The sequence below is a fragment of the Phoca vitulina genome, unplaced genomic scaffold (genome assembly GCF_004348235.1).
Source record: "Phoca vitulina isolate PV1807 unplaced genomic scaffold, GSC_HSeal_1.0 scaffold8, whole genome shotgun sequence".
Taxonomy (NCBI): Eukaryota; Metazoa; Chordata; class Mammalia; order Carnivora; family Phocidae; genus Phoca; species Phoca vitulina.
Window position 1 is genome coordinate 56,375,674 of NW_022589711.1, and position 18,763 is coordinate 56,394,436.

The window sequence follows — 18,763 nt, forward strand, 5'->3', positions numbered from 1 at the left end:
AGCTTTCTGGTGGTTGTTTGCAATCCCTAGCATTCCCCGGTGTGTGGCAGCATGTCTTCAATCTCTGCCTCTGCCTTCACACTTGGCTCAGCGTGTGTCTCTGTGAACAAATGTCCCACTTATAAGGACACCAGTCACTGGATTAGGGTCCCCCCCTAAGCCAGCATGATGTCATCTGACCTTGATTACATCTGCAAGGACCTACCTATTTACAGATAAGATCGAGTCAAATCCAAGGGTTAAGACTTGACTATATCATTCAGGGAAGGAGGACACAATTCAACCTACAACACAGAGAGTTTAAGTGATTTTCCCAGCATCTAACAATTGGTGAAGACTCATGTGTGACTCATATAAAGATGAGGTCCCTCATGATCCAGTCTCAGTAAGGGGTTTTCAGTAAACAGAAAACTTTAAAAATTCAAAGCAATTCACAATTCAACTCACTCTCTTGAGAAACCAAAACAGAGCAGAGATGTTCTTACCACAGTCTTAAATGCCCAATCCCTCCCACCTCCCTCCCTCTCTCTCTCTCTCTCTCTCACACACCCATACACACACACTCTCTCTCTTTCTCTTTCTCTCTTTCTCCCTCCTTCTTTCCCACAAAGTGTTCATGAACTCCACATTAAGGAACTCTTCTGTCTCCCCTCACCCATCCATTTACACCCCATCCACTGACTCCCCCTTGCACTTCACAATCGCAAAGACCATTTCTTGACAGGAGACTCTCCTTGCCACACACTGCCATATGTGAATTTTAGTTATTCTGAGTTTCTTGATTGTTTTATCAGAATTTCATTTTTCACCGTATAATTTTGTGGAAGTAAAGCAAAGATCTCCATGTCTTTTTCAGCTCTGTTGGGACCCAGGGGCTAGAAGAAAAGGTTAGGAAGTGACAGAGTGATGAAGAGTCCCCATACCAGAGACTCAGGTGGTTATGAGAGACAGAGGGGTTGCAAACCGACCCTGAACTTCCAGGCTAGGTTAGTTGCCCCTCCTGTGTGTCCCTTGTTTGTTGACCTTAACTAACGAAGTTTATGCCATTGACAGAAGCTAGAGGGAAGTAGTTGTGGGTCCAGGTTTCTTTTTAAAATACTTTTAAAATATAAAAACAGAGAAAAAGGAAAGATTACCTGTAGTTCAACTAGCCATTGTTAACAGTTTGCTCTGATTCCTTCTCCTTTTTATTTTCAAAGCATACCTTCACCATAGTTGTGATTTCACCATATATATGGCTTTTTTTCCTTTTTTGATTAATATAACCTACTAAGAAGGTTTCCAGATCATTGTAATTTTTCCATTAATGTGATAAGTAATAGCTGTCTAATATTTACTAAGTCAAGGCTAATTTAACTGTTCCCCCCAAAATTGGATATTTACATTGTTTCTGGTTTTCTACCATTATACATGACTGCTATACACATCTTGGTTCACAAAAAATTTTTCCACACTTAGAACATCTTCCCCTAAGTTATATTCCCAGATAGGGGGCCAAGAGAGAATTTTCTAAGTTGAGGATAATTCAAACGGCCTGATCTATCTTGGAAGTTAGTGAGTATCTCATCTTTGCAATTGATTGTGAAAAGGTGGCATGATTTTTTTATAAGGGTGTGGTAGAAAGATAAGAAGTTAGACTAAGTAACTCTCAAGGCCTCAAGAACCCATGAGATTGAAATTCTCCAAGTGTCAGTTAAAAATGTCAGTCTTACCTTTTGTCGAAAATTGCTTCCTACACCCCATAGCATATCTATTGCCACTCTAAAAGTCAGTAGCAAAAACAACATCCATTTTATTTGCTCAGATCCTGTGGTCAGAGGTTTGGGCTTGGCTCCGCAGGATGGTCCTTTGGCTGGATTTGCCTGAGGCTGTTCCTGTAGAGGCTTGACTAAAGCTGGAAGGTCCAAGATGGCCTCACTCTCCTGTCTGGCAGTTGGTGGTAGCTGTCAGCTGGTTGGTCTAGAGACCTCAGTTGGGACATTCATCTCTGCCCTATGTGACCTTCACTTCTCCAGTAGGCCTGGCAGGGCTTCCTCACACAGAGGCCCCAAGGCAATCCTCCACCTGGGAAAGAGGTACAAGGCCCCCTGATGCCTGAAAGAGCTCCCGGGCCCCTTGGAAGTGGCACCCTATCTTCGCATATCACATGCCTTTTGTCAAAGCAAGTCACAAGGCTTGCACACTGAAGACCTACTTCTTCCTGAAGTACCTTGCCGTATACAGCTAGGAACACATACTGACACTTTCAACATTGCCTAGAGATCTCCTTAGCAGAGCCACAAATTTACTGTGTACCTTTTTCTACCTTCTACATTGCCATGGGCAAGTTGTGTCAAATGTTTCACACTACACGACTCAGGTCGCCTTTGCAAGCTTCCAGTAGCAACTGGCTCACTGCTTTTCTAGCCTTGATGTGCTGCCAATCCCCAAACCCAAGCCATGGGTCCTAATTGTTACTACAGCACTGGACTTATGATTCCGGTAACTGTATCAGCCATAGTTCAGTGAGGAAAGTGGAGCCTCTGTGAGCAATGTGAGGTAATGGCTATTTTGGGTATCAGAAATCACATGATGAGAGGAGGTGCTGGGGCAGTGAGGGGTGGGGCTGGGGCATTAGAGGACCAGTCACTAATCAGCTCCTGAAGCCCTGGCATGAGTGGAGATGTTGGCATCTGCAGGAGAATGTGAGAATTCAAGACCATCTAAGGAGCCAAAGTGCGCCTGTGAAGGGGGGCCCCTGGGGAGAGGTCTGTGAGAAGCTGTTGGCTCTGAGCAGCTCCCACCTCTGTGGGAGCATCTGGCGGTAGGTCTAGGCCACCGCTGGTCATCAGAGCCAGTAGCTGGAAAGAAGTGCTGGATGCAGAGCGGAGGAGAGTGAGGACAAGTTGGAACCTATCAGGCACATTTACATCTGTCCCATCTCTGTATCTGATCACAAAAGGGCACATCTACGTCTGTCCTTCTCTGTATCTGATCACAAAACAACCTTCAGAGAGCAAGGACGATTGTGTTCTAAACTCACACAAGTGTCTCCTCTGGCCAACTCTACCTCGGAAGTATACAGGAAAGGAGATTCTAGGGAATGTAGTTCCCAGACTAACTAAATCGACAGCAGGGCAATCCAGCACACTCCCTGAATATCTGACTACATTAATTCTGAAAAGCTCTTCAAAGGCCCAGAGAAGATGTCAGAGAAGCTCCAAGATACAGCTTGGGAACACTGACAAGCAAAGCCTTGAGGTATCTGGGTCTGTAGGACAGCCTTTGTTTGTTTGCCTCAAGCCTTGAAGGAACAGGAGGTTACTGGTTAGGGAATTGGGATGCTGCAATTATGGGCCTGAAGCCACCACTCGGTAGATAATGACCTGGCCTGATTCATTTAAATTATCTGGCCTTCAAGGTTTCCCTTTATAAAATGAGAACAGGGACACCTGGGTGGCTCAGTCAGTTAAGTGTCTGCCTTCAGCTCAGGTCATGATCCCAGAGTCCCAGGACTGAGCCCTGCATTGGGCTCCCTGTTCAGCGGGGAGCCTGCTTCTCCCTCTGCCCCTCCCCCCTGCTTGTGTGCTCTCTCTCTCTCTCTCTCTGTCTCTCACTCTCTTCCTGTCAAATAAAATCTTTTTAAAAAATAAAATAAAAAAGTAAAATAAAATGAGAGCAATCACTTCTGAGTTACCTTCTCCATCATTGCTCCAAGGACTGGTGGATAGCTGTCAATGTATCCGTTCAACTCCAATGAGATGACTTTAGAGACACGTGGAAAGGAGCCACAGCTGTGCTCTCACAGAAATTGGGCCAGCATGTCTGCTGCCCTGCCTTAGTTTTGCCAAGGTTTGTGCTGTTTATACTAAGGCGAAAATTCATAGAAAACAGACTCTGGCTTTTCCTCCTTAGATCTCTCTTCCTGGCTCCCTGACCTCAACAGAACCCTTCCTATGGCAGGTGGTAGTGGGAAGGAAGGGACAGTTGAGACCCTGAGTATCTCTGGGACTTCACTAGTCCCTCATCCTGAAAGCTCTTCCTGCCACCCCCTGCCCTCCACCTACTACTTCCATCTCCCTAAGTCCTATTTATCTTTCAGGCCTCAGCTCAAAGAACATTCTCTTCTTCCTAAATGTTTTATGATTTCCCTCAGCTCGATGTCATTTTTTTTACCTTCTTTGATCCCCCTGGGGCTTCCTATCTTTCATTGCAATAACTATGCCCTGACAATTCCCTACACATACCCATTTGAGCACCTGTATTACTCTCCTAATAAATTTCACATTCCCCGAGGCAGGGGACTTACTCTTTAAGCTCATGCAACAAATAAATAATTTTTCGCATCCTCCACACTGTAGTCCAGACAGAATTTGGTATATAAATACTTTTTGAATTGAGTTGAAAGAATACAAATTGAGGACATGCATCCATGTGTTGGCGCCCTAAATAACAATAGCCTGAAAGGATACGGTTGCCATAATAAGAAATAGAAAAATGAAGAGTCTGTGATTCCCAGCCAGATGGTTCTCTATTATGAATTTTGTGTCTTCATTTGATAAGGTATTTCCCTCCATCATTAATATGATGACCCCAGAAATGGGACAGTCCAAACAGAAGCCAGGGCTCAATCTTCTGCCTGTACTCAGAGGTAAATGATTTCTATAGAATTTTACAATTCATAGCAGGGGCTACACATATTAACCAAGGTCAGTGACCCCTCTGTTTGGGTTATAGTAGGAGCTGTCACTGAGCCACATCCTCTCTGGGAGACAGTCCATGCACCCAAGATAAAGTTTGAAGAGGCCCTTGAGCCAGAAAAGTTGTTTGGCAAAGTGCCTATGTCTTTTGTCATGTACTCTCTGGGTTGGTGGGTTCCTTTCTTCAGGGTCACAAGAGTTCCCAAAGCAAAACTGACATCGGGAAATGGTCGCGGTTATCTCTCTACTCCTAAGCAAGTCACTGGCCCTCTTTGGACCTCAGTTTCCGCTAGAAGGAGGGGGATTGAAATAACTTTTAGAGGTCCCTCTTTCCCAGTTCTGATATTCCAAGACTCCATTCTGAGCTGCAGGCTGAATTCCTAGGCTTTCTGGGCCTTCTCTTCCCTGCTCCTAAAGGTAGAGATGGCTCAGATTTTCCCATGGGTCTCAGCCAGAACATGCTTACCTGTTCACTGAAATAGTGTGGCTCTGCATGTGATGACTGTTTATCTGCCATCATAAAAATGTCCTTTGTCCTGGAAGTTACAAGAGAGTTATTATCACAGACCTTCATTAGGTCTCCCCCTGATCCAAGTTATCTCTGGTTGGTTTCACTTGAAAGTGTCCATGCTGTAGACAATAGCTTCATGGAAAGTGTCCACGCTACAGAGAGTGGCTATATGGAAAGTGTCCATGCTACAGAGACTTTGGGGATACCAAAATACAGAAAGGAAGCTGCTGAGTCTGAAAGTATTCATGTTCAAGGCATCATTATTCATTAAGTAACTGACTTGGTATTACATGGTTATAGATCATGAAGAAGTTCAAGTTCATCAAGTTCTTCAACAGAAAGCAATCAGTGTGTTGAAACTGCTCACCATCTTTGAGTTGGCCTAATGAATGTGTGGGTATGATGATTTGTTAGAATACTAGTATGTCAGATTGGAAGAGAACATATAGCTCAGCTAGTTCAAACCCCTGTTCTACCAAGTGGGTAACAGAGCTAGAGAGGAGGCAGCCATATAACAGTTTATGGTAGTCAGGAACAGGCTCAGGACCTCTAACTGCCAGGTCTGTCTACCTTATATTACTCCAAAGCAGAAGTCACCAAGTGCTCTCCCCTTCATGCCTTCCTTAAGCCTTCACTATAAATCTATTTAGTTTTATTTTTATTAAGTTCTAATAGGGGCAGCTTAACTAGTTTCTATTTTATGACATATTTCAATTAACAAACTGATGAAAAAAAAGACACAAAATAAAACACTACATAAGACAGGGGAGGCATAAGAATTACAAAGGAATTATAGTCTGGGATGTTCCATGCAGGGCAAGTAACATGACACAACGCAATATCCCCAAGATGGTTGACTTTCATAATAATGTCCCGGGATCACCAAAAAGGGTTAGCATGTTTCACCTAAGAAAGCAGGGATTTGTATAAAGCACTTTAAAAAGCATTACACCAAATGATGATGATGATGATGATAGTAATAATAATAATAACAATAATAAATTATAGTCAGGTAAACTTCAGCTATCTGGAAAACTCAGATAACCAAAATCACAAACCAGCCGTGGTGGGTAGAGGAAGTGACTGTGGGCAGATAGGTACATTCTACAGTAATAAGGCTGGTGTGAGTTGGGTTAGTATCTGCAGAGAAGAGGAATAAACAGCAAAGCCATGATCTCATCTTCTGTTTACACTTCAATTCCCAAAGTTAGTGATTAATTGTCCTTGTGTTTTGTTGCCAGGGCAAATTGTTTTTCTTTAAAACTCCCACTTATCTTAAATAAATAAATCATTAGTTTCAAAACAGAAGTGTCAAATGTCAAGATACTTCTGACATACTAAGCTAATGAACAAAACAATGAATGTGTTAGAAGCTACTAGAGATAGGCAGAGCTTTTGAGAACTTTCCTTTAATGACTTTGAAAGGCAGCAAAATCATTCTTGCTAAGAGGATTTTCTCATGCATCTTGGCTAAAATGTCAATCTAGAGGTTACAAACACAAACACAACCTTAAAAGAACCCAGTTAGTGTAAATGATAGAGTGGCAGGTAGGCCAAGTATCCATAGTCAAATAAATATACCAACCAGCTACCATATTGTGCTTCCCAAACCAAACTCACACAACATCAGCTTACGCAACCAGTTTAGGATTTCTACTTGGGTCCCTGAATTTACACAGGGCCTCTGGCTCTTCCAAAGTAGGGAATTCTTTTAGCAAATAGGTCATTTTTGCCTCTGAGTCTTAATACAAACACAACCATTTCAGGGAAGATTCCAGTCATTTCTGAATTATGAAGACCACCTATTAAATATAGTTCTAATTACACAATTTCCCTGTTCAAAAGTTCTCAGTGTCTCTCCTTTACTCACAGAATGAAGAGTCACATAGTGTTATTATGGTATTCAAGCTCAGTCATAATCTCATTTCAACCTATCCTGCAACGTACCGCTCCTCTAATCCTCACAGACTCCCTGACTTCTCATTGTTCTCAGAACAGCCCTCACGGGGCGCCTGGGTGGCTCAGTGGTTAAGCGTCTGCCTTCGGCTCGGGTCATGGTCCCAGGGTCCTGGGATTGAGCCCCGCATCGGGCTCCCTGCTCAGCGGGAAGCCTGCTTCCCCCTCTCCCATGTACCCTGCTTGTGTTCCCTCTCTCACTGTGTCTCTCTCTGTCAAATAAATGAATAAAATCTTAAAGAAAAAAAAAAAGAACAGCCCTCGCATTTTAGTTCTTGACAACAGACATTTGTTGGGTAACTGCTAAGCACTAGTCCCCGCTCCACATACTGAAAACACATCTGCAAAGAAAACAAAGTCTCCGCTTTCCTGCAGTTTCCATTCTGATGGGATCTTTCATCTCCTTCCGAGTGTGTGCGTTTCCAGTGCTTGTGTTCCTGTTGAAGCCCTTGTCACACTGTATAATAGGCCTGTCTGTGTTTCCATCCATCTGAACTCTGCCTCCCCATGCACAGCTCCCGTGCTTTGCTCATTGGCAGGCACCCACTGAATGCTCAATGAATGACCTGGAGTTCGTCTCTCTTCTTTGGAAATGTGATCAGTTCCTATTGCATATGGAATCTATCCATGAGATTATCTAACTTCCTGAATTCTAAAATTGAGTTGTTTTCAACAAATAAGCCATTTTGTTGTCAATAGGAATGACAGATGTCAAGCTACTTCTGATGGACCCTATAAAAGTGAATGAAGCAGTGACTGAACAGCCACATAGACTTACCCCATACTGTGTCTTTCCTCAAGTACCACAATCCCGAATCCCCTTTCTCTGGGTTTCCCAGGCTGCCTGGTCTGCTCATGGGCAGGCTCTTCCTCTTTCTCCTCGAGACCAGCAGGGAAGCTAATTTGGGAAGCTGCTCATCTTGTTTCCTCTCTCTTTGACCCCAAAGGTAGAAACAGAAGAGCAGGTGTTGGCAACCTTCTGTGGCCGGGAGACTACAGACACAGAGCAGACCCCCGGCCAGGAAGTCGTGTTCTCCCCTGGCTCCTTCATGTCCATCACTTTCCGGTCAGATTTCTCCAATGAGGAGCGATTCACGGGCTTTGATGCCCACTACATGGCCGTGGGTAAGTGGGAGAAGTGGGTGGCTCATCCCTACTAGGTCTCCCTTTCTCTCTAAAGACTGAAAGTACTGTATGCTCTCTTCTTTACAAAAAACACCTATATACTCACCATAGAGATTCTGCCATTAATATCTTATTACGTTTTCTCTATCACATATCTCCCATCTGTCTATCCTCTATATATCCATCAATCCATCCTTTTTGATGCATTTCAAAGTAAAATGCAGACAGCAGTACACTTTTTCCTAAATAATTCAGCACGCATATCATTTTGCTGAAGTTCAATATCTATCCACAATTTTCTTTCTTTGAATATAAAATTTACATTCAATGAAACGTATAAACCTTTTAAGCACACTTGCTGAGTTTTGAGAAATTTATTTTTATGTGACCCAAACGGCTAATAAGATATTGAACTTTACCATTGACCCAGAAAAACTCCCTTACATTCCTTCCCAATCACACTCTGCTCCTATCTCCCTTAGAGACAACAACTGTTCCAATTTTTTTCCACCATAGATCAGTGTTGCCTCTTCTTAAACTTCATATAAATGAACATGCACAAAATATATTTGAAGTGAGGATTCTTTTCCTTAGCATAAAGTTTTTGAGGTTCAGTCATGTTGCAACGCATTGGTAATTTGCTCCTTTCCTGGCAGAGTAATTTTCCATTGTATGAATATACTACAATCTGTTTACCCATTCTTCCACCTGCGCTCTATCCATTTTTTTGGCTCTCATTAAAGAAGTTTCTATGAGCCTTCTTGTACTAGTCTTTTTGTGAACATGATTTCACTTCTATTGGGTAACTATCCAGGAGCAGAATTGTTGGGTCATAGGGCAGGTGTATATTTAGTTGTATAAGAAATTGCCAGACCTTTTCCAAAGTGTTTTTGCACCATTTTATATTCCTTCACCAATGTATGAGAGTTTGATGTGGTCAATTTTTAAATTTTTAAAATTTAAAATTCTGGTGGGTTATGTAGTGGTACCTCATTATGGTTTTGATTTATATTTCCCTGGTGACTAGTGATGTCATGCATCTTTTCATGTGCTTGTTGGCCATTCCTGTATCTGTTGGGGGAAAGTGTACCATCAGATCTTTAAATTGGGTTGAGAGCATACTTTTTAATGTTTACATTTCCACTGCCCAGGGAAGTGGGATGTAGAGAGAGAGGGGCAGCATGGACTAGAAGGAAAGAATGGGTTCTGGAGCCAGCCTCCCTGGGTATGAATGCTGACTCCACCACTTACCATCTCTGTGACTTGGAGTAAGCTCTTTAAAGGCCCCAAGTCTCTGTTTCCTCATCTGTGGAATGTGGATGGTAAGAGTCCTGCTTGCTATGAGCACACTGTTAGAGGGCAGGGCACCACCAAGAGTCAGCTTGCCTGGCCTTGAACCTGGCTTTCTGTGATCTTGGGTAAGTTGCCTTGCTGCTCTGAGTTCCAGTTTCCTCATTTGTAAATGGAAGGAATGGCTACTTTGGGGCTTTATGTGGAGCTAACACAGGGAGTGGCCCATCCGACGTACTCTGTAGATGTTGCCTGTTGTTTTCATCCTCACGCATGGACTGATTGCCCTGCAGATGTGGATGAGTGCACCGAGCGGGAGGACGAGGAGCTGTCCTGTGACCACTACTGCCATAACTACATCGGCGGCTACTATTGCTCCTGCCGCTTTGGCTACCTCCTCCACACAGACAACAGGACCTGCCGAGGTGAGGCCTGGGGATCACACTATATAGCACCATTTTGTGCCATGTTTCTCAATAAGATTAGGGGAGGCTCGGAGGAGGGACGGATGTGGAGTAGGAACAATTAGAAATGAAGCCAGAGATCTCTGCCTCAGATACCACATGGATGAAGATGCTGAAATGCCCACCAGCGGGGAAGTCCAGGTTCAGGTTCTCAAAGGACCACATTTGAGAAGCCCTAGCCTCTAGGCCATCTTTCTTCCTCAGCAGCAGGAATTTCTGCTCTCCTACTGTAGGTAACCAGCCTGGCCAAGTTATGGGAAAACCTAGGTTTCCCAGTCCCCTCTCTCTGAGCCATGAGCTTGATCTCACCCAGCAGTTCCTTTTCCCCTTCGCTCCCATGGTCTCCCAAGTTCCTCTGTGATTGAAAGAACCTCAGTCCAAAGGAAAGATGTAGGAGGAGAGATGCAAAGAGAGACAGCAAGAAAATGCCCCATTCCTTCTTTCTCTCTTCATTTTCATGTCTAGTCAACGTGCCCACCTAGCTGTTGTGTCCAGGCAGGGCAGGGATGGAGAAATGGAGAAATGGAAGGCTTCAGCCACTTTCCATGAGAGCCTCCCTGGCTAGTGGGGTAATCGCTACAGAAGTAAATGGTGAAATGTAGTCAGTGCTGTAAAAGAAGTGTGGGCTCAGCACAATCTGACCTGAGTCTACAGGGCGTAGCGAGCAGACATGTCCCAGAGATAGTGGCCCTTGGCAGAGGTGGAAGAAGAAGGAAAAGGAGGGTGCTCCAGGCAGAGAGGACAGCTTCTGCAAACATTTAGAGGCCTGATAGGACTTGGCATATTTGCGGCATTGACAGCAGATTAGTATGGATGACTACAGGGTAAGGATCTGCGTTTTAGGAGGGTCACTTGGAAGCCGACTAGGGGATCATTGGAGGAGAGCAAGGCTGGAAACAAGGCTTCCTTTCCTTCCTCCTTCAAATACTTCCCTTGCTTCTGAATAAAACCCTCATGTGACTCATCATTATAAAGCAGGCATATACAGGAGTTTTCTTCAAGAGGGCTATATTTTCCATGGTTTTCATTCAGTAGGTGTTTACTGAGTATCTACTACATGTTAAGTACAGTGGGGGCTAAGAATGAGCAGAGCTTCTCAATCTTTGTTTTCAGTTTCTCCTCTGCCTCCAGGAGCCTTTTTAAACATTATCTTCCTAATTTCCCCTATCTGTGAAATTTTAATACCACAGATAATACTATAAATGAGTTTATGTACTCTGTCCATCTGTGTATTATGCATAAAAAGAGTAACCCCTCCAAACAATTTTAGCCCCCATGGGGGCAATGTCACCCCCCAGAGAGTGCTTGAGGTAGGAAATGAAAACAGATGAGGATTCAAAAGCCCTCTCCTAACCATGCTCTGAAGCTCACAGCTATAGGACTTCACGTTAGCCCTGCCCCCTCTCTGAGCCAATTTTGTCACTTGCAAATGAGCACAATAAACAGGGGCTTGGAAAGGATTGACATCCCAGATCTAGGATGGGTCAGCCCAAAGAGAAAGGTTTTGTGCCCAATAAAGGGTCTTTGCAGGGCTAAGCCATGGCCAGGATCCCAGGACACTGGGTCCTTGTTGCAGCTACAGTGGGGAACAAAGCAGAATCCCTGAACTCAGGGAACATGCAATCTAGTGGGGGCAAGAAAATCCACCGGCAAATATATTGCATAATATCAGGTAGTTGTCAGCAGCAAGAGGAGAAACAGCAAGTCCAGGGGCCAGAGAGTGAGGGTATGTGTGAGGGTCCTGTGTTGGATGAGGGATCAGGAAGACTTTGAACAGACAATGGAGTCCTGGGCTGAGGGGAGAACAAGACATAGGAGGTCCAGATGTCTCCCCCTACCACTCCATCTCAAAACCTTTGCATCTCAGACCTCTCCTGCCCCCTCACCAATACCAGAGAATCTGATAAGAAGGCTTATCACACTTACAGCCTTTGAGTCTTGACTCTGAAAATTACTAGGTGTGTGATCTTGGATAAATTACTTCTCCCTGAACTTCAGTCTACCCATCCGTAAAATGGGGATAGTGATGCCTTCCCTGATTGCCTCTCAGGACCAGTGGGAAAAATTGTACAGTAACAGATAAGGGAGGGGTTGCTGTGGCCATGGTTCTGATGTGCCACTTTGCTCTGGTATGTTTCCCACAGTGGAGTGCAGTGACAACCTCTTTACCCAGAGGACCGGCGTGATCACCAGCCCGGACTTCCCCAACCCTTATCCTAAGAGCTCAGAATGCTTCTACACGATAGAGCTAGAGGAGGGTTTCATGGTCAGTCTGCAGTTCGAGGACATTTTCGACATTGAGGATCATCCCGAGGTGTCCTGTCCCTATGACTACATCAAGGTAAGCCTACAATGGATGCTGGGAAATCTTGGCTGAATTGGGAAAATTGATATTCTTGGCCCTCTACCTTCTCCCAGGATAGGGGACCAAGCTGCTTGCTTCCCAAAATTGCATCTATTTACTTAAAATAGCATCACCAGCTTAATCAGATCCAGCCTAGGGGATCTTCCCTGATTGACACTAGCTCCTTGGCCACCTGTAAAATCCCTTTTGCCATGTTAATTGACATCATCATGAAGTGATGGTCACAGGGAAGGTGAAGGTCACAGGGACCATCTTAGAATTCTGCCTACCATACGCAGTATCCCAGGAGCATTGCTCTGAGCCTTCTCCAGGCATTTAACCTCATGGGGCTTCACTTTTTCCCCCATCCACAATAAGGGTGATAAGATGGAGATATCACCCAGGATTGTAGAAGTCACCAGGTGAGGTTCAGGAGTCCTGGTCCTTGGAGATGGAAAGAAAAAGAGTTAGAGGACCTGGGGGCCTGGGATTCAGGAAATCCAGATCAGCTAATAGTGCCTACTTCCTTCCCTCCATTCCCCACTGACTCCATCCTAGGCTAAACCCCATTATCTCCGCTGCAAAGCTTCCAGCTGGTTTTCTTGCTTCCACCCTTGCCCTACGTAGTCTGCTCTCCATGGCATCGAGGCTGATCTTTATAAAAGCCATATTAATTCAGGATTGCTCTTGGAAGTAAATGTAATTCCTCAACACAATGTGGCACTTGCCTGTCTTTCCTACCTCATGCTATGGTACTCCCTCTGTTTCAGCCACTCTGGCTTCCTTTCTGTTCTTAATACTCGCTGAGCCCTTTCCCACCTTTGACCTTGACCTTTACATATGCTGTTTTCTCTCCCTGGAAAGTATTCTCCCTTCCTCCTTATGTCTCAGTTCCAATGTCACCTCCTCAAAGAAGCCATTCATGACCACCTATTTAAAGTTTTATTAAAAAATAAATAAAGTGTAATCTATTATATAAATAATGAATTAGATAGGTTACTTAGATTTTATTACATAAATTATAAATATATAGCATATATTTATATGTATATACCATCCTGTTTATTTTTATAATTCTTGCCACAGCATGTAATTATTTTGCTTATTATTTATTGTCAGTCCCACCACCCGCCCCCATCCTTGCCATCCTCGACTAGACTGCAGGTTCTTTGAGAGCGAGACCTTTTCTATCCTATGCACCTGGACAGGGCTCTGTCCCTTTCTGAGCCATAGAATATTCATCTTTGAGCAGAGGGTTATTAGCCTGCCTCATCCACTTCCAAGACTATTGTAATCTCTAAATGAGAGAGTGGCAATGGAACTGTTTGGTGAATGGTAATGCCCACTAAAAACATGAGTGAATAGTATGGGTTCACATGGAGACTTCCAGAAAACCAGGGTGCAGTATAGAGATGGTCCCAGCAGCTGCCACCACTGCTCAGATGTGACCCTTTTTCTCTACCTTGCCCCTCACAGATTAAAGCTGGTCCAAAAGTTTTGGGGCCCTTCTGTGGAGAGAGAGCACCAGAACCCATCAATACCCAGAGCCACAGCGTCCAGATCCTATTCCGCAGCGACAACTCAGGGGAGAACCGGGGCTGGAGGCTCTCATACAGGGCGACAGGTAACATGGCCTCTCTCCGTGGGTCATGCCTGGTCACTGTGCTCAGCCCTTGTGGGGCAATGGCTGAGGGATGAGGGGTACAGGCCTGGGACTCCTCTGGGGATGTGGGAGGACCCCCCAGCTCTGCTACAGAGGAGGTGGAACCAGGTACATTCTCTCTCCTGACTCAGTTTCCCATCCATAAAAGGGGGGCAAGGACAGCAATAATGGTGGGTTTAGACTAGACATAGTTTTCAAACTTACTACACTTCAGAATCACATAAGGAGATTTAAAAAACAACAAACAAACAAACAAACAAACCCACCTTATTTCCTGAATTTTACTCTCACTCTGATTCATTGGGCCCAGAGAGAACCCTCCCAACTGAGCCTTCTCCAAGCCTGGGGCAAGAATTTGAGTGTGGGCCTGTAGCTCATAATGTTTCATCATGGCGGTTTGACTCCTGGAGCCCCGGACTGGCAGCATTCACAGGCCTCATTCCCCAGTACCCCAAGGCAGCCAGTCCTGCCCCAAACCCTGATAGAGTCATTTGCCCCAGGAGTCTGCAGTAAGCCTTGGAAGAAGAGGGTGCTGGGAGTGGCTAATCCAGCTCATAGATCCTGGTCTGGTATCCTGGCCTTGCCTGCATTATCACATTGGTGTCAAGTTCTAGGGAAGGGAATGAAGAGACTATTAACAGAGAGTTTGTCCAGGAAAAAATGTCAGGGATAGACTCAGCCTGGGAATCCTGTCCAACGTAGCCTTTGGAAGGCAGAGCTCAGAGGCATATGGTCACAATCTCTCTAACACTTGGAAGAATGGTCTTGGGGAGAAAGAGCGATTAGAGTCATCCTGAGCAGCCCAAGAAGACAAACTCTGCCCCATGAGAGCAAATTACAAGGATATAGATTTTGGTTGAATAGGAAAATACTGTTCCTGAGGAGTCCAGTAAGAAAGGTATAGGTTTGGGAGGTATTGAGCTCCCTGTCCCTATTGGAATGCAAATAGGTGTTTGATGTCTACTATGGAAGATGTTGTAAAGGCAGCCTCAGACAAGGGTTGCACTCAATGACATTTAATGCATGGTCGTGATGAAATCATTTGACCAACCACCTCATTTTACAGATGAGGAACTAGAGGTCCAAGTTGGAAAGTCTCCTGCTCAACGTTCCAGAATAAGTCTTCATGGCCTAGAAGGTGCAGGCCCCCAACACCCAGTTCTGTGGGTTTCCCCTGCACCACACCTTGCACTGAGGGGGCTGGCGACCTGCTGCAGACTTTTCCTTGTTTTCTTGCCCACCATCCTTTCATTGCTCCATCAGGGAACGAGTGCCCAGAGCCAGAGCCTCCTGTCCACGGGAAAATCGAGCCCCTGCAAACCACGTATTCCTTCAAAGACCAGGTGCTCATCAGCTGTGACACAGGCTACAAAGTCCTGAAGGTACAGGGTGCTGCTGGGGGAGGAAGAGCCGCCAGGCCAGAGAAATGCTCCAGTGCCTCCCGAGGCAGATGGGCTTCCAGAACTTGTCATGATCCCACCACAGTATTCGCTAACTTCCCCATAAACCTCCAACGTGTTCCGGAAATTCAGTCCTCTGAAAATCCAAAGCGTGCATCCCAGATTTTCACATCTGGAAATGGCACAGAAGTCTTGGGCTGATTTGAATTTCAAAAACAAAGGACAAAGGACAAACAACCTTAACAAAGTTCATCTATCAGGCTTACTGGGGGAAACTGGGACAGGAAGTGGAGATTTTAGAGGTGGCAGACAGACATTGCTCACTCTCCTAGGAATCACCTGGCTAATTTAAAAATAATACAAAGTCACCTCCCAGGCCCCTCACTTGAGATGAATTAAAGCAGAATCTCTGGGGTGGGGTCAGTGATTGTTTTTTCTGTTATGTTAACCAGGTGAGTCCAGTGTGAGCCAAACTAGAGGAAGGCTCTCAAGGAATGGGCTTCCACGTGGGGTCCCCACCACAGCATCACATCACTTATTAGAAATGCAAACCATGCTCTCCAAGCCAGACCCACTGAATCAGAAACTCTGGAGGTGGGGCCCAGCAGTCTGCAAAAGATACTGATGCCTACTCAACTTTGAGAGGCACTACTCTAGAACGGGAGTCAGGGCGTTCCCCTCCCAGACAGTTGTCCAAGCCCTTTCTTCCACACAGTCCTTGCCCCTCTCCAGAGTAGGAAAGGGGACTATGAATTCAGCATCTCCCTTTTCCTTATCATCAAGCTTGACCTTGGAGGCCCATGGTTGGAAAATCTCAGTCAAGGACAACTGGGTTTGGAATTTGAGCTGGTCATACTGGGAAACAACCACCGAGCCCACCCCTCCTCCTTCTTGCCATATCTTCTTCATGTTTCTTCCTAGGATAATGTGGAGATGGATACATTCCAGATCGAGTGTCTGAAGGATGGGACGTGGAGTAACAGGATTCCCACCTGTAAAAGTAAGAAAACAAAATTGGTCTATGATAAGGATAATGAGCTCCCTAGCACTGGTGGGTTCCAACCAGAGACCACACAAGGGTGAAAACCTGACAGGTGTGCTCAAAGAGGGGTGGCGGCAGGAATTCAGTAAACACATGAGGGCTGGACCAAAAGGCTATTAATGTTTCTTTGAGCAATAAGACATCAAGTTTCCAAAAGAAACTTCTTGTTGGTCGCAGTTTACTTCCTAAATGCTAATTCACCTCTGTCTACAGACAGGTTGCCACACTTGCTAAAGGAGTAAGTAGCTTGTCCCCAGGTTTGAAACTAGCTCTGGCAATTGCTAATTCAGGAAACTATTTCAGCACCAGTGCCCAGAGCTCAGTGACCTTGCCAGTCTCCATGTGGCCATCAGCCATACCCACTAAGGTTTCTGGAACAGCTCATGATTTAAGGCCTGTCAGGAAAGGCTGTGAGGTCAGTGCAGCGGGTATGTGTAAAGCAGGGGACACAGCTCTGCATGGGCTCTTGAGACCCAGAGTTCTTGCACGGGCTCTGCTCCTAACCCACCCTGCGACCATGGACAAGATCCTTCACCTCAAATGTAAAATAAAAAGTTGAACTAGCTTTAATACTCTAGAATATATTGAGGTGTCTCTCAAATAATGTAGTCCATATAAATCACTTAGTGAGCATTGTAAAAATATAGATTACCAGCCACCACCCTGTTCCCTTATCCAGGTAGTTCTGGTTCGAGACTTGTAAAGACCACAGTTTTAGGAAATTCATTATGGCAGCAGTGAGGAAGGGAGGTGTGGTGATGGCAAGGGAAGGAAGAGAAGGGGAAAGGGGGGGATTGGCTTTAGGATGGAGAGGTGAGAAGTCAAGAGTTAGGGTTGGTCCCGCCCGGCCCCATGACTACATATAAACTGTGGAGTGGTGTCCTTGTCCCTTCTTCTAAAAGGCTCAAATTCCATAAGCAGACAGATTCACTCCCACAGCCCCAGGGGGACACTGTCAGGGTGAACTGTCTTTAGACAAATCCCAGGCCAAGTTTTGGAGAATTTTCTTGCTTTTTAATTTTTCTTTTTTAACATGATGATGTGGCTGGAGTCAGAGCACAGTGTGGGAAAGGGGGGCATCTTATGGCTTCAACAAACATTTACTGGATGCCTATAGGGAATTCAGATAGAAAAGACAAGGTCCAGAGACTGAGGAACTCAAATGCTAGGAGACACATCCACCACCTCGTCCGACACATTGCTCACATGTAGTGCTGTGACTAAGTTCTGTGGGAAGAAAAGCACTGTGCAGGGCAAAGCAAGGGGGTATTCTGAAGGAGGAAGGAAAAGAGAATGTGGTGTGTGGAGGAGAGGATATTTTTAAAGTCAGGAAGTTCTAGATCAAATCCAGACTCAACCAGTTGAATGTTCCCAAGCAATGTACTCAGACTTTTGGCCTCAGTTTCCTGCATTCTTGATTCTTCGAAGGAACAATTGAGTTACTGTACATATCATACCTGTGGACCAACCAGGAATAAGTGAAAGCCCAATAAAAGCTTCTTTCTCCACCCACCCCCCATTAGGCAGTGGTTTGGTTTCTCTCGTTCATGCTTTTGGAAGGTAGAAAACTTTAATAATAATTTTCCCTCTAATAAAGCATGCACACTTTTTTTATTGTAACAGAAGAGCTGGTAAGAGTAACACACTACCGTATTTGATGGTACCATTTTATGCAACTTATGTTAGTATACAAAAGAATGTCTGTCATTTTGTACTAAAGAAAAGAGGAATTTTTTTTTTCTCCTGAATATGACCTAGTTCTTCCAGGATAGCCCAGATTACGATTATTAGAATCCCCATTCAGACATTCCTGGTGGCTCTGCTCATTCACTGAGCAGGTTCTTACTAAGCATCTCTCTGCCCCAGGCATGGGCTGGGTCCTAAGGGAGGTGCAAAGATGAGCAAGACTGAGACATTTCAAGTCCCTGGGGATTGTGGGAAAGAGGTGGGGAACAGACAGGAAGTGTGCATGTGTGGTGAAGTCACTTGCACTGGAACAGGAAGTGGAAATTATGGGTTGTTGTCCCGACCCTGCCTCCACCTTGCCACGGTGACCCAAGACAAGTCCTGCTCCACCCTGCATGCCGTGTGCCAAATGAAGGTTTGGACCAGACGAATACAAAGCTTGCTCTGGGGGCAGAATGCTGTAATCCTCATGAGCCAGGACTTGTGACTGTGCAAATTCTCAGAATGGTACAAATTCCACAATCCCAAACTGTCACCCACACCGGCTGTACCTCAACTGCATTCTTCATCAGTCTAGTGGAGCGATTTCTGTATTTCCTGCAT

The 18,763-nt window shown here is 45.0% G+C and overlaps 1 protein-coding gene across 5 annotated transcripts in view; it reads left to right on the plus strand.

Annotated features, from left to right (window-relative positions):
• The window catches only part of MASP1 (mannan binding lectin serine peptidase 1), a 61,880-nt gene that overhangs the window by 20,353 nt on the left and 22,764 nt on the right, over positions 1-18,763 (plus strand). For all 5 annotated transcript variants that reach the window (XR_004299819.1, XR_004299818.1, XM_032406932.1 and 2 more), the window contains 6 exons: positions 8,094-8,271; positions 9,855-9,986; positions 12,170-12,366; positions 13,846-13,993; positions 15,296-15,414; positions 16,354-16,432. Coding sequence is in view for 3 of the 5 variants with exons in the window: in XM_032406932.1 (XP_032262823.1) it covers positions 8,094-8,271; positions 9,855-9,986; positions 12,170-12,366; positions 13,846-13,993; positions 15,296-15,414; positions 16,354-16,432 (853 nt within the window). In the remaining 2 variants the exon portion in view is untranslated. The remainder of the gene's footprint in view (positions 1-8,093; positions 8,272-9,854; positions 9,987-12,169; positions 12,367-13,845; positions 13,994-15,295; positions 15,415-16,353; positions 16,433-18,763) is intronic.